This window comes from Camellia sinensis, chromosome 12 (genome assembly GCF_055761805.1).
Source record: "Camellia sinensis isolate YWXY chromosome 12, ASM5576180v1, whole genome shotgun sequence".
In the NCBI taxonomy this organism is placed as follows: Eukaryota; Viridiplantae; Streptophyta; class Magnoliopsida; order Ericales; family Theaceae; genus Camellia; species Camellia sinensis.
Window position 1 is genome coordinate 73,695,117 of NC_138972.1, and position 22,531 is coordinate 73,717,647.

A 22,531-nucleotide genomic window follows, 5' to 3' on the forward strand; every position below is an offset into this window, starting at 1 on the left:
AAGGATTGATTTGACATGTTTAAAAAAAATTAAAAAGTTAAAAGTTACTATCCTATTTAAGTCATATCATTCTATTTGAGTTACATCACCTCTCTAATACATCACTTTAAACCCAATCCATATTTCATAAAAAGTAAAAAAGTGCGCTTATTTAAATCATTCTAAACAATCCTGTATAAATCATTTTTCAATAAATAAAGTGATATTTTAATGGATTTTTTAATATGCGTGTCTTTACCGTATACATTTTTAGTTATTTTTTTTATTATTTATAATTATGATTAATTTTCTTCTTTAATTATAATATTATTTAATCATAACTCATTAAATTTTTAGTTGTAATATTTTTTTTAATTATAATTCAAAAAATATAAAATTATGCCAATTTTTTTTAATTATAAAGTGTATGGGGGTAGATGTAGTTTCCCATAGTTTAATTCATAATTAATCAACAATGACACAAGGGGGGTGGACCTGGTTGACCTGTTAACAGACAGACAGAGCCCAAACCCCCTCTCTATCTCTCTCATGTGATGACTCTCTCTTAGATTCTGCCAGATCTTCTCTCTCTGTCTATATATATATATCTACACATATATAGGGCACTTTTATTGTTGAATTAACCAGAGGCAAAAATGTCGACACCGGCGAGGAAGAGGCTGATGAGGGATTTCAAGAGGTTGCAGCAAGATCCACCCGCCGGAATCAGTGGTGCTCCTCAAGACAACAATATCATGTTGTGGAACGCTGTGATTTTTGGGTACATATCAAATACCCTTTTTTGTATCTGTCGATTATCTGTCTATATCTATCGATTTTGATTTGTTTTTTGTTTTTGTTTTTGTTTTTGTTTTTGATTTGTAGACCTGATGATACACCTTGGGATGGAGGTTAGTGATTTTTGTTCCTCCGCCAATTCTTGAAATTCTAATTCAATTTTATGGGTTAGGTCTTGTCAATTTTTCTGGGTTTTTTGAATTATGGATTGATCATAGCTATTGATTGCAGGTTGTTTCTGGGTTTGTGTGGTTGATTGTTTTCTTAATTTGACTAATAATGGTTTTACATGTTATTGTTTTTATTGATGATGCTTATTTTGTGCATTTCTATGTATCTTTTGTCATCAGTACAAATATCATTTTATCTTTGAGTCTTATGGGAAATAATTTTTATTTTGAGCTTTAGGAATTTTTCTCCTTTCATCCATCTTTTCACCATGTTGTTTTTTGTTTATTTATAATTTTGTGAGCTAGTATATTCTTATGGAATTTCTCCATCATTAGTTTTTGTGTATGTTGATGATGGTTCTGTTAGGGTTTGTTCAGATTGTACAACAGTCATTTGTTTACAGTTTCAATGAATACGTAGCCAAATCTGGTTTTTGTATAAATTGACTGCTGGTGTTGATGAGGTATTGAAGAGAAAACATAAATATTGGGTAAATTATGCTGACACTCTTAAGGCTTGTGTTTAATACGGATGTCTCGTCAATGTTCCAAAAGTTACACTTCGTTCCCTGTCAGTGTTTGTCTTTTATTTGGGTTAATAGAAAATGTAAAATTACTTTGTTAACCTTACATTCTAAAATAAAAATTACCTAATTATCCTCAGTATCTCCACCCTAACACAAACTCTTCTTCCCACACCACAACTCCCACCACTGGCTCTTTCCCTTATCCCTCTCCACCATGCCTCTTTGTACCACAAGCATTGAACCCATCACCACCAAATCAACAACCAAAATTGGTATTTGCCAAAAAAATAAAATAAAATAAACGGTTGACATCAATAAAAATTGTTAATGGAGGGGGCGATTTGTAATGTGATTTTAAACCTCAGGGAGGAAGTTGTAATTTTCAAAATATGAGGGTTGGGGGGGGGGAATCTGTATTAAGTGCAAACCTTAAGGGGTGTCCATGTAATTTAGCTGAAAAGATAAGATGGCTGATGAGGTCCGGTGAATTCTAACATAACATCAGGAGTATGGTGTAGGATTTTATGGAAACAACCTTGAATTGTATGAGCTAGGGCAAAAGTGAAGCAAAAGTAAAAAATAATAAGTGACAAAAATTACATAAATTCAAGTCCAAAGTATGACCAGCCATGATTGGTAGAATTAGAAAATAGAGGCCCTGCATTACTTGCAGACTTGGCGAATTTAAATCTCTCGGAATAGTGATGTATTTTTATTTGACTTATTCATCTAAGATTTTCATGTAACTTGGATCTCACGAGAATTTGTTCAAACATGTGCTGGACCACTTTTTCAACAACATATATTAAGGAGTATGGAGAGAGTATGAGAGATAGTGTGGACTGCATCTTTTAAGCCTCATCTTTAGAAGAGACGAAGAGGGAGAAACAAAGAGAGGAGGAGAGAGAAGTGGTGAAGCAAAAGCAACTTTATGCCTCACATATATGTTTTAGCTTTCACACAACACGCGCACACACAAAGCTCGTCATGTGCCGTGTGTTCATTTTTATGTGCCTTGGGGTAATTTAGCAAAGCCTTTTTTATAGGCTCACAATTTGTAAAAACAAAGTTAAAACTGGCAAAAAATCTTCTTAACTTATGTGGTAACGAATAAAACTTCGGACTCATTCTTAAAATTGTTTGAATATCTAAACTTATGGAATTACATTAATATCTTTCAAAAAGAGAAGGAATTTCTATTATGATTAATTATTAGACTACATTGATTGACAATCATCTTATTATACATTCCATATCAACTAAAATATATCAATTCCCTCTTGCTAGGAAAAACTCAACTTTAGCTTTTGTAATTCTACTAGATTGGCAATATCTTAATAGTTTTTAATCAAATTTTACCTCTTGATGAATAGAAAGGGTGCATTTCATCTTCTGCAATTCTCATTCATGCGAGAAAGGGGAGGAAAAGAGAGAAGAGAAACAATGAAAGGGAGCACAAAAGTGACTTCCATGCCTTCCAAAACTAGGGCAAGAGGGCATAGTAACTAATACATTATGATTCACATTTTGAATCTTATGATTTAGTTTAATGTGATCTCGTGCCAATGTGAATTACTAGGTTGTGTTTTATATTGCAAGTGATCTTGATGAATCTATCCAATTATAAAACAAATCACATGATTCCCAAATCTAAATCAATTTGTATGGCATGATAATATGTTGAGCCCCACATTGACAAAAGCCATATTTTACATTTTACCTCTATGGTAAAATGTAAAATGCAGACTAGAAACTAGAGTTACTAAAACATGCTGCACGTTGTGAAATATATTACCCTTTTGTTATGGTATAGCAATATTATTAATCCCAAAAACTTTTCTTCTATTCATTCCTATATGTAAATTTGCATGAGTACAGGAAATTCAAAATTAAACTAAAAATGGATAATTACATAGGCCTCTCTAGAGGTGTCTAACGATTACGTGAACCTTCTTTGTGGTTTCTAAAAATTATACTGCACCACCTTACTTTTTTTTGACAATATACATAGATCTCCCTTTAGTTAAATAATCGTTATGGGTGCTAACGGAATCTTGTTCTATCAGCAATATTGAGCCTTTAAATGCCAAAACTACCCTTTTTCACCATTGCAAAAGAAACAAGTGCCTTTCCAATCCCCGTAACCAAACACCTCACCCCATCATTAACCTGCACACAAACACCATTTTCTTCTTCCTCAAGACCATCCTCATATTCACTGCTACCTCTCTTTATTGATCTTTCTCTCTATAGAACCCCCGTATTGGCACCATTCATCTATTTTACACGAACTCGGCACTTTGGGACGAAGTACCTGTGTCGACACGACACAACATGGGTGCGGGTGTAGGATTTGTGTTGAATTCTCCTCTTTTCTCTCAGACATGGCTCTTTACAAACAACGGAAAATGAAATGAAAAAGGAGAGAGTAAGAAAGAACCTGGTCGCTGTTCGAAAGGGTGAAGACATTGGTTGCTGACTTCGATCCCTCTGGTTACTGGCTTCGACTTTCGCTCGATGCTCGATCTCCTTCTTTGTCTTCTCTCCCGTCTCACGATCTCTCTCTCCCTCTCCTCTTGTCTCTTAATCTCGATCTCCCTCTTCCTCTCCTCTCGATCTCCTTCTACTCTCTGTCTTTGTCTCTCTCTCTCTCTCTCTCTTCTTTTTTTTGTGGCTTTTCTTCTCTGTGTTCTCTTCTCATCTGTGACTTCTCTCTTCTTCTTTTTGTGTCAGCTTTCTGTTCTCTTTTCTTATCCTTTTGATTACATTTATCTTATATAATATGAATTACATTAATATAATAATATATAATATTATTCATATTATATAATATATTCAGTCATAAAAAATTGAATAATATAATATATCATAAATAATATGATTTTTATATCTAAAATAAAAATAACTTATTTTATCATATATAATATAATTTATTTTATATCTAAAATAATTTATGTAATTTATATTTATTATTTATATTTTATTTATTATTTTTTTTAACAAAATCTGTTATTCCTTAGTTCTTTTTATTTTTTTAATTTTTTTTTTAAATTCATCTTCATATAATAAATATATTTAAAAAAAAAACTATTTAACGTATCCCCGTACTCATATCCAAATTTGGATCCATATCCACGTATCCTTAATTTTTAATGTTGAAATGTTCGACCCCTAGATACGCACCGCACCTGATACTCATACTCGAGTCTGTGTTGTTAACATAATATATTATTATTTGGTTATTATTTTGTAATTATTCTATGGCTTAGGGCTCCCTTGTAATTATTAATCTTCATTAATATAAATAGGGGATGATATCCTAATTTTTCCCTAATCTTGGATTCTCTAAAATTATCATGGTATTAGAGCCACAACCCTAAATTCCTCCACCACACCCGTCAGCCACCCCAACCCCACCATATAGCCACCCATTTAGTTTCGCTAGGTGTACCTCATTTCCCCAGCCCTGTCGGTTACTGCCGAAGGGCTTGTTGGCCCAGTCAGTTGCTGTTGAAGCCTGTTAGGGGCAGCCATAGCCTCGTTATTCGCTATTGTAGGCTACCCAGCGTTGCTGGTCTTCTCTGCCAGGCCTCCTGGCCTCGTTGCCCCTCCCTACTGGCTGTCCCAGCTTTGTTGGGACCTCTGATAGCTTCGACAGACCTCGTCACCTCCTCTGGTAGCCTCGACAGCCATAGTCATTTTTGATTCCCTCTTTCTTGCTTTGTCATTTTTTATATTCCCTTCTTCTCTTTTTATTATCAGTCTGTCTCTGTTTTCTTAAAAAAAAACCAAAACAAAACAAAAAAATGCAGTAACAAAAAAAAAAAAAAAATTTCATGAATTTTTAGGTCTTTAATTTTCTTAGTGGTCATTTTGGTTTTATTCCTCCACCTTTCGGGTTTGTGATTGGCATTGGTTTTGTTGAGAGTTTGGTAGTACAGTATCTATGGCAAATTTCACCGGTGTGTCCACTACTTCTCAGACACCTAGGAGTGAGAGTTTCCCTATACCTACTACTATGACTGATAACCCCAACCCTAGTCTTAAAATCACTACCTCTCTATTTAATGGTCAGAACTATCTTGCATGGTCGCAGAGTTTGACTATACTTTTGAAAAGCAGAGGGAAGATGGGGTATGTAGATGGCAGGATACTGACACCCAGCACCACTGACATGGGGTATGACTAAGGGGAGATTACTAACTCTTTGATTATGAGTTGACTTATTCATTCGATGGTTCCAGATATTGGTGAGGACCACTTGTCTATGGAGACTGTTCAGGATGTTTGGGATGCTGTAGCTGCCACCTATTCCTGCAAAGGGAATTTCTTCCAGGCATTTGAGTTGCGTCGCTCTATTGAGAGCTCTGTTCAGAGGGAGCAGACTATTCTTCGGTACTTCACCTTCCTCACCAACGGCTGGAGATGCCTTGATCACCTGCAGGATTATAAGCCTATTTGCATTGTTGATTCAGTCGGGTATAGGCAGTTCATCGCACAGGAATGGGTCTTGAAGTTTCTGACGGGCCTCAATATGGAGTATGATCTGGTTAGGAGTCGAGTTCTGGGTACGGACACTCTTCTTTCACTTCAGGAGACATTTGCCTATGTACAGAATGAGAAGAGTCGCTGGTCTGCTATGTGTCCCCTGTCTCTACTGACCGCTCAGCAGTACTATCTACCCCTTGAGATAGCCTTAGCCTAACTCACATTCCTCTGTCTGCCGCCAAGGAGTCTGTATTCTGTGATTATTGTAAAAAGCCGTAGCATACTCGTGAGACGTGTTGGAAGCTTCATAGGCCTCCATCCGGGGGTCGAGATGATCGGTCTGGTTCTAGAGGAGATCAGTCAAGCCAGCCTCAAGGACGTGGCTCTCATCCACGGGCTCATCAGTCTAGTGTCGTTGATACACTTGATGCTACTTCTGCTTCCATTGGCTAGGCTTCTGATGGTCTCTGTAGCATGACTACTCCTGAGCTTGAGGATATTCTACGTCATTTGCTGGACCGTCGGTCTTTTACTACTCTCAGTACATCTTCCTCGACGGTTACCCGTTCAGGTAACTAAGCCTCTTCTTCTCGTGTCTTCCTGTCTCACAAGTCTTTGTCCTGGATTATTGATTCTGGTGCCTCGGATCATTTGTCTGGATCCTCTGACCTTTTCTTTGCCTATAAGCCCTCTTCAGGTCAGGACAAAGTTAGGATTGCAGGTGGTACTGTTTCTTCCATTTCTAGGAAAGGTTTAGTCCATGCCACTCCTACCATACCTCTATCTTCTGTTTTTCGTGTTCCCAATTTTTTTGTTAACCTATTATCCTTGAGTCGTATTACTCAAGATTTGAATTATAGTGTGACGTTTTTTCCTGATCATTGTCTTTTTTAGGATCTTGTCACGAGGAGGACGATTGACAGTGGTAGTGCAACATATGGTCTTTACTTCCTGGATCAACCGGACGAGCTTGTTCATTTCTCCACCACGAGTGCTACTACCTAAGATGATTTATGGCTATGACATCGGCGTCTTGGGCATTCTTTTTTTTATTTGCTTAAACATTTATTTTCATCTGGTTTCGCCAAAAATAATGTGTCTGAGTTTCTTTGTGAGTCTTGTGAACTTGGCAAACAACGCAGAGCTTCTTTTGTTCCCAGTTTAATGAAAGTTTAATTCTTTTTTCATTAATACATTCTAATGTTTGGGGTCCCTCTCGTGTTATGTCTGTGAAAGGTATCGATGGTTTGTTACATTTATTGATGGTTTTTCTCGTACTACTTGGATGTATCTCATAAAAGACAAAAGTGGGGTTTTTTCTATGTTCCGCAATTTTCATAAGATGATTTGTACTCAGTTTGGGGTCACTGTCAATATATTCCGTTCTGATAATGGGGGTGAATACATAGATTCTGGGTTAGGGCAATATTTTTCTACTCATGGCATTATCCATCAAACCTCTTGCACCAATAACCCTCAACAAAATGAGGTGGTAGAACGTAAGAATCGCCATCTTCTTGACATGGCTCGGTGCATGTGTTTTTCTATGAGTATGTCTCAGTCCTATTGGGGCGACGTTGTTCTCACCGCTGCTTATCTTATTAATCATCTTCCTACCCAGGTTTTGCAAAAACAAGCTCCTCTTCAAGTCCTCATAGGTTCCCAGTTCTTGTTTTCTATTCCTCTCAAAATATTTGGCTGTCTGTTTTGTCCATTATCACTCTCCTACTCGTGGTAAGTTGGACCCTCGCTTCCTCAAATGTGTTTTCCTTGGTTACTCTCCTACTCAAAAAGGATGTGTTACCACCCTCCTTCTCGTAAGTGGTTTGTGTCCATGTATGTCACTTTCTTTGAATTCTAGTTCTATTTCTTGTCCTCTCCAGTGTCGCAGTCCTCCCTTCAGGGGGAGCCTTGCTGTGAAGTGATTCCTATTTCGGAACTAGTTGTTCTTGCACCACCATCTCCTAATGGGACAACAAAACCCAATGTCACCAAGGATAGGGAAGGGCAAGTGTATGTCAGGGACAAAGACAAACAGAAAATTAACTGGATACAAGAGACCACTTTTGCTCCTCCACTGCCATCTCTTATTTTTGATGAGAGTCTAGGTAACTTTGAATCTCTTGAGTCCATTGATCTTGATGTTCCTATTGCCAAGAGAAAGGGTGTAAGATCTTGTGTTCAATATCCTATCTCAAATTTTGTGTCTTACTCTCATTTGTCATCCTCATATAGAGCGTTTGTGTCAAATGTTTCCTCTGTTAGCATTCCTAACAATTTTCAGGATGTTCTTGCTACCTCTGAGTAGAAACTTGCCATTATTGAGGAAATAAAAGCACTTAGGAAGAATTGCACTTGGGAATTGACTGAGTTACCCACGGTCAAACGACTTGTGGGATGCAAATGGATGTATACTATGAGACACAAAGTAGATGGTTCTATTGCTCGTTATAAGGTTAGACATGTGGCAAAAGGGTTCACTCAGACATATGGCGTCGTCAACTATCAGGAGACGTTTGCACCAGTGGCTAAGATGAATTTAGTCAGAGTACTTCTCTCTCTAGCAGTTAATCTAGATTGGCCACTTCATTAGTTTGATGTAAAGAATGCCTTTCTCTATGGTGACCTCAACGAAGAGGTATATATGGACATTCCTTCTGGTTTTGAGAATCATCAGACAGGGAGCAAAGTATGTAGGCTTCGAAAGTCATTATATGGTCTCAAACAGTTTTCAAGGGCTTGGTTTGAGAGATTCACTCAGGTTATGCTTAAATATGGCTTCAAACAGAGTCAAGCAGAGCACACCCTATTTGTGAAACATTCCTCACGTGATAAGACTACAACACTTATTGTCTACGTAGATGACATAGTTCTTACGAGCGATGATAATGAGGAAATACCTTTGTTGAAGAAATATTTAGCCTATGAGTTTGAAATCAAAGACTTGGGAAGCTTGAAGTATTTTTTGGGAATTGAAGTTGCTCGCTCCAAGGATGGGATATTTATCTCACAAAGAAAGTTTGTGCTTGATCTGTTGAAGGAAACTGGGATGCTTGGCTGCAAGGTCTGTGACACTCCACTGGAACCCAATTAGAAATTGGGGGATGATGAAGGAGGAAAAGCTGTTGATAAGGGGAGCTATTAACGATTAGTGGGTAAGTTCATTTACCTATCTCACTCTTGTCTTGATATTGCTGTTGTTGTCAGTGTGGTTAGCCAGTTTATGCATGCTCCTCATTAGATTTACTTCGAAGCTATCATGAGAATTTTTAAGTACTTGAAATCTGCTCCTAAGGGTCTTTATTTTTCAAAGTATGATCATCTTCATATGGAAGCCTATACAGATGCTGATTGGGCTGGATCAGTAACTGATAGAAGATCGACTTCAGGGTATTGCACCTTTGTTGGAGGCAACCTAGTTACTTAGAGGAGTAAGAAACAGAATATGATTGCCAGGTCAAGTGCAAAAGCTGAGTTTAGAGTTATGACACGAGGAGTGTGTGAGCTCTTATGGATCAAGTTATTGTTGAGTGATTTAGGTATTGATCAGACGGACTCTATACGGTTATACTGTGATAATAAGGCCGTTATCAACATCGCTCACTATCCGGTTCAACATGATAGGACAAAGCATGTTGAGATTGATTGCCACTTCATTAAGGAGAAACTCACTAGTGGCACCATATGTGCTCCTTTTGTACAGTCTAGTGAACAACTTGCTGACGTTCTCACCAAGGGAGTTAGGAGTAAGTCATTTCATGACATCTTAGGCAAGTTGGGCACGAGAGATATTCTCGCACCAGCTTGAGGGGGAGTGTTAGCATAATATATTATTATTTGGTTATTATTTTGTAATTATTTTATGCCTTAGGGTTCCCTTATAATTATTAATCTTCATTAATATAAATAGGGGATGTTATCCTAATCATTCCCTAATCTTGAATTCTCTAAAATTATCATGTGAAACATAGCCATTCATTTCATTTGGTGTTGTTTCTGGTTATAAATATATGTATCTATACCTATGGATTTATCTAATTATCACACTCCACCTTTTGATTCCACAAAATAATGTTGGGCATACTTGTGAGGAAAAAGAACAAACGACCAAGAAAGAAAATTTGGGTCTTTGTGTGCAAGATTGATGACAACTTTTATTTTAGAATATATTGAATGAACCACAAGCTCATAGCAAAGAGTTCCCATTTCACACATACTCTCTCTCTCTCTCTCTCTCTCTATATATATATATATATATAACACATACAAAGAAAAATAGAGGAACTATAGAGGACCCCCAAGTTACCACGCATAACTAATAGATTTTAATACCGTAATTTGTTAATCAATAACATCATACCAAGTTTTAACACACCTCGGACCATGGTCATGGGCAACTCCCTCTCTATTTTTCTAAAAAAAGGGACTAAATCTTTGAAAATTTTCATCATTAAAGAATAATTAGGTGTTTGTAAAATTTATTAAAGGGCGTATCTAATACACGAAACTCCTGCATATGTGGGGTCTGGGGAAGGGTTGATGTACGCAGTCTTCTCCCCGCAAGCGAAGAGGTTGTTTCTGCAACTCGAACCCGTGACCTCCACCATAAGCCATTCCTCTCTAATTAATTTTAATTTGTCAATTACAACAAGTATTAATGGTTCATTTCCTTTGATGACTAGGCTAAGGAATATTATTAATTGATAAGATTTTGAAAATTAGAAAGTGGTAAGTTATTGAATGAAGTAATCAAAGAAATGGATGAGTGAGTTGTTCACAGAAAGAGATTTTGAGAGAGATCTTTTTATAGAGTTGTGGATTTAAACTGGTATGCTAGAAGCCAACACTGGTGCCATGTTCTACGCCATATGGCATGCTAATTTTTAAAGTTATTATTATTATTATTATTTTGTAGGACATGTTGGGGACACTTAATGGACACTCATGTCTTTGGCCAAGTTTGTTATCCCGCATCAGTGGTGGGATTGGACTGATAGTGAGGTTGGAACTTGGAAAGCATGTTTGGTTGAGGAAATTTGTGAGTGGATTATTTGTCCAGCCGAATTGGCAATCCCATTGCACAGCCGGATTAACAATGCTGGGGAGGGTATGGGATTGGTAATCCCAAGTCCAGCCTATTATTTGTTAAAAAAAAAAAATTATATTTGTTTTAGAATTTTTTTTAATATAGAAATATATATTTTTTATTTTATATAAAAATAATTTAACAATCCCATCACTAACCATCTCTCTCACTATCATCAAAACAAACATATTTTTACTTAATCCTCTCACTAACAATCTCCACATTAACAACCTCATCCAACTTAATCTGCCAAACAAACGTGGCCTTAGTGTTTGGGAATGCCTCAGGACACCTTTGTAGTTATTTTATTTTATTCATAAAAATAATAATATTGGAAAGCTTGGTTGGAGTCAAGTAAAATATATGGGAATAAAATAAAATACATCCACGTGTCGATGTCTCACATGTATTTATGTTTTGTAAATTATATTCATATACATAGTAAATACAATACATCAACATTATAGTTTTTTACCATGTCTTTATTGTGTCAATGTTGTAATTTTTTGAGAATCATTGGGTGTGTTTGGTTTGATTTTGGGAGATAAAAAAAAAAAAAACAACGCCCACTTAGTACACATTAATGTGTGTTTGGGAGGGTAAAGATTGAGTCCACACCTAACCTTTGGCATAATACACAAAGTGGTGGTCCCAAGACTTGAACCCATAACCTCAAGGTTATTAGGCCAAGTCTTAACCATTGATTTTGGGAGATAAATTTTCAAAAAAAATCTTGGGGAAAGAGTTTAGAAATTTTTTTGGTTTGTTTGGTTGTATATTTTGGAAATAGTTTTGGAGTATGAGAGTTTGAGATGATTTGATAGTTTATTGTAGTTGAGTAGATGTGTGTGAGAGAAAAAGTGATTGAGAACGAGAGAGGAGAGAGAAAAAGTGATTGATTGATGCGTTAGAGAAAGAAAGTGATTTTGGAAAAAAATTTCAAAAAATTTCTAACCAAACAAAATTTTGGAATTTTTTTTCAAAAATTGTGTTTTGAGAGTTAAACCAAACAAGGCCATTGTCTCCGTGTCCTTGTCTGTGCTTCTTAGTTGGTATGTGATGGGAGGGCGCTTGGGGAATTGGATGTTGATAACTTGTGGATTCAAGTGGGTTAACTTCATTTAAGTTATGTTAACTAAGTTTTTGTTGTGTTTTGTTACATGAACGAGGAAAAAAGTACAACTTAATATTTTGAAGATACAATTTTGTGGAAGGATAAAATAGTATAAGTATAATTTTTGTCAATGTTGGTTAACAGACTAACTCTGACAGTGAAGGTTACTGTAATTTCATAAACCATAGGGAATGCCTTTGTAATTTTCAAAAACCTAAGGGGAGGTTCGAGTATTTATCCAAATGAAATTTCTTTTGGTAGAAGGTTCAGGTAAAGGGCATTAAATGAACAAGAATTTCAATAATAAAATAGTGTACTCCATTACTACCAATTTTTTTTAAAAAACAAGATAATAAGATGCCTAGTATAGATTTCGTGTCATTATCAATATTCTCCCATAGAGCAAATTATGCATGAGATTTGGCTCTTGTAGAAGAAGCTCTACTATGCTTTTGATGGACAATTTAAAAGTCAAAAGTATTGCCACTCTCCGACAAAAACTGAACATGCTTTGGGCACTTGGGGGACATATGGTTCCATTGCTTAGACATATATGAAACATATCACAAATTTGAAGAAAATACACTAGGAGCCAATTATTAAAATTAAAGCAACGTGAATTTGTACTTGTTTATCAAAAAAAATAAAAATAAAATCAAAACAACATGAATTTGTACTTGTTTATATTCCTAATCTTTTAGGTTTTTAAATTTCAGGAACTGTAAAACCTAAAACTATCAATTTGTTTATAAATAAAAGTTTTTAAAATCGATATTATGACTTCGATCACACTTCTTTTCTAATATATAGAATTTGTAAAATAACTTCTTACTATATTGATATAATAAAATTTAAATGATTTATAACGCAAAAAATGAAGAAATTATTATTTATTTCAGTATATATATAAAAGTATATATTTATTTGTAGTTGTTTCCCTGCTACGGTGTGTTCTTAATTTTTGAAAATTGCTATGTTGGCATGTATTTATTGAGTCGTTTATCGTATTCTTTTTTTGTGTTCATATCCATCCTTCTTAGGCTTCTGTAGCCACCCTTTTGCTGACTATGTGCAAATTACAAACCTAGTGCCTGCCTATTCTTGATCCTCTTTGCATGCCCTGTTAGAAAAGACTTGGTATATACACACTATTTGAAAGGAACCTTCATTTTTGACAAGTAAAAATACAATTATATTAGAGGACCTAGGAATGTTACATTTTTTTACAAGTAGAAGTAAATTTAAATTTAACCCCCCCCAAAAAAAAGTAAATTTATATTAGAGAAGTCATCAAAGGGGAACCTATACACAGTATAACGAGATCTTCTCAACAAATTCGATAGAATCTGAAAATTGATTTTGAGATGGGTCAACACCGCTCAAGAACCAATTATTATACAAATATGTAGCTCTGGGTGCCATTTTTTAGTTGAGTGACAGTGAGGCGAGGCTTGGAGGAAGGTCCATGCCTTGTAATGTGGAGTCTGACCCCCGTGGATTATGATGTGGCATGTCACGCAGGACACAATTACCTATGCTTTCAGTCTAAATATGGGATCTTCCTGGCCATCAAAATTCCTTTGGTTACACTCATGCCAATGATCCACATCATAGCTAACGACAGCAAAGACAGCCTTTTTCTCTCTTCCCACACTAGCTCCCCTTTAAGCATGCAACATCTCCAGCACATTCCCATGGAATATCCATGGGATATCAAACATCCCTAGAATCAAAGGCCATAGATTTCTAGCCACCGCACAATGAATAAGAATGTGATTGATGTTTTTCCATCTTGCTTACATATATAATGCCAATTCACGTTAATCGGTAGTCTCCTAATGAGATTGTCAATGGTTAGAATCTTATGTGAGCTGCTGGGCAAACTTGGACACCCAAATACCCCTCTACAGAAAAGGAAAAAAAAATGCCTCTATGCCCCACTAAAGAATAATAATAACATTTTTAACTTGAATCTACCTGATTTTGAAACTATATTATTAGTAGAGTTGCTGTAGTGAAATAATAATGAGTAGACCCCAAGGTTTCTGTTTTTATTTTGTGCCAATTCTGCATAATCTTATCTTATTGGTAATCAGGGATTTGCCTATTGACTCTTTACCACTACATACTTGTGCATACTGTTTCCATTTGTTCCTTAATGTTCTGGAATGTTTTGTTTGTTTTTGTATAAGCAATCTTTAATTTTATAGCTATTTGATTTATATGTAACAGCCAAACATGGAGGTAGCGTTTGGTTTAATTTTAGAATCATGATTTGAGAATGGAGTTATATTTTGGGGTTGTGAGTTGTTGAATCATGATTTGAAAAGAGAAAATTTGTTTGGTTATGAGTTTTGAAAGAGTTTTGAATTTTTGAAATGAGTTTTGAAATAAGAAAAGTTTGGTTATGAGTTTTGAAAACTTTGAAAAAAGTTTTCAAAACTTAATTCAAAAACTTATAACTCATAAACAAACGCACAACTCAAAACTCCATTAAAAATTCTATTCGAAGCTCATAACTAAACTCTTTTAAAAATTCAATTCAAAAAAATAATTATTGAAAAAAATAAATTTTTTATTTAAAAAATTCAAAAAAATCCGAAAATTTTTTTTTATTTAAAATATTAAAAAGGGAGCTTTTTTGATAAATCCATTTTCTAAGAGCTTTATTCCATCCAACCCATATTCTTTTTGACTATTCCATTAGGTCCAATTTGAGATAAGAAGACCAAAATACCCTTTTCATCTACTTATGTTCCATTTAGTTCACATTATTTTCTTATGTTTCAATAAGTCCTATGGGTAACATAATTACCAAAATACCCTTAATGTGAATGTTCACACCGTCAATATAAATGTTTATATCGTCAATGTGTAGGGGCCCGGCTCATGTCGATCCTCGTGGGTGCCCGAAAAAATTCGAGTCGGGCCGGGCCGGCCCACAAGCCAAAAAAATAGGCCCGACCCAGCCCGTTGATAATACGAATATTTACATTGACAAGTTAACATTTACATTGATAGGAGTGTAAAATTGGCTTGCGGCCCGTGGGCGGCCCGAAACCAGCTCGTTTCCCGGGGCGGGCCCGGGCCGGCCCGTTCACAATATGAATATTCACATTAACATATTAACATTAACATTAACATTAACATTAACATTGACAAGAGTGTAAAATTGGCCCATGACCCGTGGGCAACCCGAAGCCTAGGCCCGGGCCCGGGCCCGGTTCAGGGTGGGCCCGGCCCGGCCCGTTGACAATGTGAATATTTACATTGACATGTTAACATTCACATTGATAGGAGTGTAAAATTAGCCCGCAGCCTGTGGCCGGCCCGAAACCCACCTGCGACTCTTGGGCTGCCCTGGGCGGGCCCAGCCCGACCCTTTGATAATGTAAATATTCACATTGACATGTTAATATTCACATTGATAAGAGTATAAAATTAGCCTGCGCCCCGTGGCTGCCCGAAACTAGCCCACGGCCTGTGGGCGGCCCGCGGCGAGCCCGATTTGGCCTGTTGACAATGTGAATATTCACATTGGCATATTAACATTCACATTGATAAGAGTGTAAAATTGACTCGCGTCCCATGGGCGGCCTGGGGCAAGCCCGGTCCGGCCCGTTGACAATGTGAATATTCGCATTGACATATTAACATTCACATTGATAGGAGTATAAAATTGGCCCGTGGGCGGCCCGAAGCCCGCCCGTTGACCAGGGCGAGCCGAGACCGGCCCGGCTCGTTGACAATGTGAATATTCACATTGACATATTAACATTAACATTGACATATTAACATTAACATTGATAAGAGTGTAAAATTAGCCCGTGACCCGTGGGCAGCTCAAAGCCCGGCCCCGGGCCGACGCGGGCCCGGCTCGTTGACAACGTGAATATTCACATTGACATGTTAACATTCACATTGATAAGAGTGTAACATTAGCCCGTGCTCCGTGGCTGCCCGAAACACGCCCACGGCCCATGGGCAACCCGAGGCGGGCCCGGCCCGACCTGTTGACAATGTGAATATTCACATTGACATGTTAACATTCATATTGATAAGAGTGTAAAATTGACTTGCGTCCCATGGGCGGCCCGAAGCCCGTGGGCGGCCCGGGGTGGCCCGGGTTTGGGTCCGGGCCTACCCCGGGCCGCGGGCGAGTTTCGGGCAGCGGACAAGTTTTACACTCCTATCAATGTTAATGTTAACATGTCAATGTGAATATTCACATTGTCACGGGTCGGGCCAAGCCCGCCTCGGGCTGCGATCGGGCTTCGGGCCGCCCACGGGCTGCGAGTCAATTTTACACTCCTATCAATGTGAATGTTAACATGTCAATGTGAATATTCACATTACCAACGGGCCGGGCCCCCCCTGGCCCGAGGTCGGGCTACGGCCTGCCCACGTGTCACGGGCCAATTGTACACTTTTATCAATGTGAATGTTAACATGTTAATGTGAATATTCACATTGTCAAATGGCCGGGCCGGGCAAGTCCCGGGCCGCCCACGGGCCGTGGACGGGTTTCGGGCAGCCACGGGGCACGGGGTAATTTTACACTCCTATCAATGTGCATGTTAACATGTCAATGTGAATATTCACATTGTCACGGGTCGGGCCAAGCTCGCCTCGGGCTGCGGTCGGGTTTCGGGCAGCCCATGGGCTGCGGGCCAATTTTACACTCTTATCAATGTGAATGTTAACATGTCAATGTGAATATTCACATTGTCAACGGGCCGGGCCCGCCCCGGGCAACGGGCGGTCTTTTGGTCGTATATGGTCCGCGGGCCAATTTTATACTCTTATCAATGTGAATGTTAACATGTCAATGTGAATATTCACATTGTCAACGGGCCGGACCGGACCCGCCCCGGGCCGCCCATGGGCGGCGGGCGAGTTTCGCGCCGCCACGGGATGGGGGCCAATTTTACACTCGTATTAATGTGAATGTTAATATGTCAATGTGAATATTCACATTGTCAACGGGCCGGGCCGGGCCGAGTCGGGCCCGCCCTGAGCTGCTGTCTAGTTTTATACTCTTATCAATGTGAATGTTAACATGTCGATGTGAACATTCACATTGTCAACAAGCCGGGCCAGGCCCGCCCACGGGCCGTGGGCGGGTTTCGGGCAGTTACGAGGCGCGAGCTAATTTTATACTCCTATCAATGTGAATGTTAACATGTCAATGTGAATATTCACATTGTCAATGGGCCGGGCCGGGCCCGCCCTAGGCTGCGGGCGAGCTTTTGGTCGCCCATGGGCCGCGGCTCAATTTTATACTCTTATCAATTTGAATGTTAACATGTCAATGTGAATATTCACATTGTCAACGGGCCGAATCGGGCCCACCCATGGGCCGCGGGCGGGTTTCGCATCGCCACGGGACGGGGGCCAATTTTACACTCCTATTGATGTGAATTTTAACATGTCAATGTGAATATTCACATTGTCAACGGCCCGGGCCCGCCCTGGTTCGCGGGGCGGGTTTCGAGCCGTCTACGGGCCAATTTACATTCCTATAAATGTGAATTTTAAAATATAAATGTTCACATCATTAAATTGCTAATCGTTAAAAAAATATTTATAAGAGTATCAAAATTAAATATAAGGGCATAAGTGTCCAAGAAAATAGTGTAAATCAAGAAAATGGACTTTATGGAATAAAACTATATATACATGGGACTAAATGGGTTAAAAAATTCCTTTATGGACTTCTTGGGTTAAAACACTTCTAAATTGGACTTATCAATAAAAACCCCTATTAAAAAATATATATTATTTTTTGTTAAAAAAAATATTTAGCTAGTTCTTTAAAATTACTTTTGATTGTATATTTAATTGGAAATTTTTTTTAATTATTTTGTTCAAAAATGTTTTTTTTTTTTAATTTTTTAAAAATTACTGTGACAAATTAATTTTTATTTAAGTTTTTATTTGTTAATTTTAAATAAATAGCCTAATAATTTGTCATTTTAGTCTAAAAAAAATAATTTTTATATTTAAAAATATCAAAAACAAATATAATTTTTTTTTTCAAAAAACAGGTGGCAATTGCACAAAAAAAAAAATTACTGTTTCGGTCAACCGGCCGGACGTTCTGGCGGATGACCAGGTAGATCTAAAAATTCAAAAACTATTCAGAAGGATGTCTAGGTAAACGACCGAATAGACCCAAAAATTCAAAAACTCTCTAGTTACCAAACATGTTTTGAAATGTGATTTGGAATCATATTTTGAAAACTATAATCAAACTGAGGGTTGAAATATGAGGGTGGAACCATGATTCTAGAATGGAACCAAACAGACCGGAATTTTTACTTTTACTTTTCTAGAGGATGTGTTCTAAATGCAAGTTAATTACTGTTCAGCATTGCCAAAGATGGGCCAGCCTTTACTTTATAAGTAGTGAGTTGTAGCTTGCATGATCTATTAAGAAACACAAGCGTAAGATTGAATAATGTACATTGTTAAATGATCTGCAGGGCTGCAAACTGCAAACAAAATGAGCCATTTAAGCAACTAGATCTTTTGACAATAAATTTGCTTTCAGCTAAAAAATTAAGCTTGTTTACAAAACACACCAAGCCTGAGCATAAGCTCATCTAGATAAGCTTGTTAACATTGATTGAATTTGAAAGGTATTTATGTATTCTATTGAATTGTTAACATTGATTGAATTTGAAAGGTATTTATGTATTCTATTGAATTGTCTACCTGTCCGTCAACAGTAAACTCCCTTCATTGACTTATGCGTGTATTCTATGAGAATAAATATTAATAGAACTGTAGGAAATAGTAAATAATAAAGTTCACTTATTTTTTCACATGACTTTGCTTCCCACCTTATGAGAACGTTATTGTTTTTCAAAATTTCAAATTTCAAACACCATATAAATGATTGCTTAACAGCTAGATTTAACTTAGTCCTTTGATTGAATTGTGACACGTTTTCAAGCCAAGCCTGCTCGTGATTTGATTTGAGTCTAGGTCAAATAGAAACATTTGTGCTTGAGTTGAGGTCATGAACTCTCTTTCCTCACCTAAAAAAGCTTGAATGACCAATTTATCAAAAAAAAAAAAAAAGCGCTTGAATAACCTGATAATTGGCTCAGCTCGGTTTGTTTTGTTCTGTGCCCTAATGCTGCTCCCATGCTCTAGGCTGAATACTTTTAATTCCTTGAAGAGATGACCCACACTAGACAGATACCTGGGTTAGCTATAGCCTGCTACGTTGGACAAGTAATATTGTTTTTAAATTTATTGATTGTTTTGTTTATAAATTCTTTTAGCATTATCTTTGCTCAGAATCTTTTGTTCTTCCCTTCTCTTTGAGCATCCAAGTACTTTTGTGAGTGCAGGTACCTTTAAGCTTACTCTGCAATTCACAGAAGATTATCCAAACAAACCACCAACAGTACGGTTTGTCTCACGGATGTTCCATCCAAACAGTATGTCACGATCCTATTTATAGATCTTATTGCTTGTCTTGAGTAACATTGTCTTGATCTACAATCATCCATGTTCTGTGCTTTCTGGACTTAAGTGGGTATGTCATTTATCTGACCATGTTTCTGGACTTGTCAGTCTATGCGGATGGGAGTATTTGCTTGGATATCTTACAGAATCAGTGGAGCCCTATATATGATGTTGCGGCTATACTCACTTCTATCCAGGTGTGTCCTCCTGATTTTTACGAAAGAAATTCTCTCTTAATTTTGTTTAATCGTTACATTCTTTTTCGAGGAAAAAAAAGCATGTGGAGTATGGTTAATTTCGTAAAACTCGTCTTCGTGTTTGTGATTTGTTGCTTACCTTGAAACCTCCTTTCACATTTTGGTTTACCTTACAGAATTATGAACTTTTAGTTTACATCTTTATTCAACTAATAAGATCAAGCAAACTAGGAATGATGGATTTTGCTTAATTTTGTATCCATCGAGTACTAAGTTCAAAATTTCAAAATAAAAAAAGGAAAAGGAAAAGGAAAATGTGGAGGTAGCTTTAATCAAGGGTTCATTTTAATTTTCATCCATACTGCCCATTATCAATATTTGTGTGTCACTTGGTCCTTCATGTAGGAAATTTGTTCAAATTACTCTTCTTACAACTGATTTTGAGCAGCACAAAGTTTTTAAATACTTGTCTTGTTTGCTTGAACCTGATTTCATGGAATCAACAGAGAAGACACTGTTCCAGTTACACAATTTTTTGTTTGTTATTTTTCGTAGTGTCCCTTTGGTCAATTTTCAAAGCTTTTGACAAGTTTTTTGATAAATTTAACTTGTTTCAGTGCCGTACCTTGTTTGTGGTTCAGTCTGGCCATCACATTGGATCCATAATTAGGAGAAGAGCATCTGTCATTGTTTTACCCTAATGAAATTACAATGTAACTAAATTACATATCATCTGCAATCCATTCTCAATAATGTGTGAGAACGATGTCAGAACTGCATTTTCTATATGAGAACCATATTTATCTGGACATGGTAAACCTGTAAAAAATTTCTTTTGCACCTATTAGTGTGACTTGTAGAATGTACTATTACTATTTTCTGTAAAATCCAAGCTGTATTATGTAGATGTTTTCTGCTACTGTGCCATCTACAAATGTTGTGTGTAAAAATATGATTTTATAAGCTTCAAGAGTAAAGTCGTCATATGCTTGCCTGTTCTGAACTTCGTTTCTGTCTTCTAATTTTTGTGCATGGCTCTATGCATGTTTGCCTCACTGTTGAGGATGAACAGTTTATCAATCTCACAACAATTAAAGTGATGCAATAAGGAAAGTAGAGATATTTTTTTCATTACTTTCAATGCTCTGTTTCCATTCTCTGCTTTACAAAGCTATTTTGGTTCATTTCTTTTTGTATTGAGACTTTGTTTGGTTGAATTTGGCACTGGAGTTGTCAAATTGTCTGTGGAAACACTCAACAAGAGATAAGTCCTCAGATCCTTGCAACAACCTTCTGAAATTAAAACTGAAATGTAGAACCTCTCTGTCAAGATTCTTCAGCTGATTGGCAAACTTTTCAGTTGTCCATCGATCAACATGTTATCTTGTACTGTGTTTACCAACTTTTCAGTTGATTATAAAAATTTGAATCTGTTTTTGTTTTCATAGAATGGCAAACCCATTAATTTCTAGCATGTAGGTTAAAAAGAATTTTGAACTCAGTTTGATCTCTTTATCTCCTTGGTGTCTCTTTTTTTTTGATTGGCAAAAGAAAGAAATTATTGATGCTAATATCAAGTACAAAAGAGATACATGAAGGGATACATCAATAAAAGAGGGGAGAAGTACAGAAAAGGTTGGCACCTTTGCCAATCACAACTCTCCGTGAGTAGCTAGCTAATCTTCTTTCTGTTAGGGTGTAGATGAAACACTAGTCAAGTAACATTTGGATTTTTGTATTGTAGTTTCAGGATTGATTATTCAGCCATTAACAAATTATAGAAGCACAATACATAATGGGGAAGAAACAACCAACCAATCTAAGAAAGAGCCCTATAATGGGGAGAAATTAACAATACAACAAAGAGCCTCACAATGGGGAAGAAATTGTCAATCCGTGCATTTAATAATAATTGACCCCCTGACCTCCTACATAAGTGTACAGGATGGCCACTGTAGTTGGTCTAGATGGCTTAGTTTTCAATGTTTGATTCATTGCAGTGTTTAATTTCTGCAGTCTTCTACCCATTGTTGTAAACTTCTATGGACTTTGGAAGCTTCTACAAATTTGTTCATCTATTAGATCTGCCAAATTGATGATGATTTTCTACCACTCTTTCTTTTAACACTTTCTTGTTTTCATTATATTGGCTAATTCCGGTTTACGTATTTTCTCCAGTCACTGCTTTGTGATCCAAACCCAAATTCCCCTGCGAATTCTGAAGCAGCTCGTATGTTCAGCGAAAACAAGCGAGAGTACAATAGAAGAGTGCGTGAAATTGTGGAGCAGAGCTGGACAGCTGACTAAAACCCAAAAAGAGCACCACCCAATTATATTGTGCCAGAATAGAATAAGTCCTGAAGTAGTGTTGGTGTGGTGGCCTCTTTTGCAGATCTGTGTACTGCTATAATATGCTTTGTGTGAATTGCTTTTAGTGAATTGCTTTCAGATTTGATGTCGGCTGTTAGACAGCCCTGCTCGAACTGTTGATTCATCTTTTATCAAGTTTTATGTATCCAATTTAAGTGTCTTTGTAGCATGTGTATAGAAAGTGTTGTTGTGATGTGTTGGACCATTGGCAGTGGTACTTTGCTTAGGGTGGATTGAGGAAGAGCTTTTTAGTGTAATGATTTCAACAATTGTATTTGATCATTATGAATTGATGCTTAGGAACTCTCTTTATTTGCTTCTTA

The 22,531-nt window shown here is 37.0% G+C and overlaps 1 protein-coding gene and 1 long non-coding RNA gene across 2 annotated transcripts; both read left to right on the forward strand.

The window, feature by feature from the left end:
• Positions 1 to 426: 426 nt before the first annotated feature.
• On the forward strand, positions 427 to 22,531 carry LOC114267922 (ubiquitin-conjugating enzyme E2 2). The gene is made up of 5 exons (XM_028209014.2): positions 427 to 760; positions 865 to 890; positions 19,524 to 19,613; positions 19,750 to 19,838; positions 22,017 to 22,531. The coding sequence occupies exons 1-5, from the start codon at positions 636 to 638 to the stop codon at positions 22,143 to 22,145; spliced, it is 459 nt and encodes a 152-aa protein (XP_028064815.1). The 5' UTR covers positions 427 to 635; the 3' UTR covers positions 22,146 to 22,531.
• LOC145804571 (uncharacterized) lies at positions 5,550 to 7,174 on the forward strand. The gene is made up of 2 exons (XR_014346563.1): positions 5,550 to 6,533; positions 6,857 to 7,174. It is a non-coding gene; the product is annotated as an uncharacterized LOC145804571 (long non-coding RNA).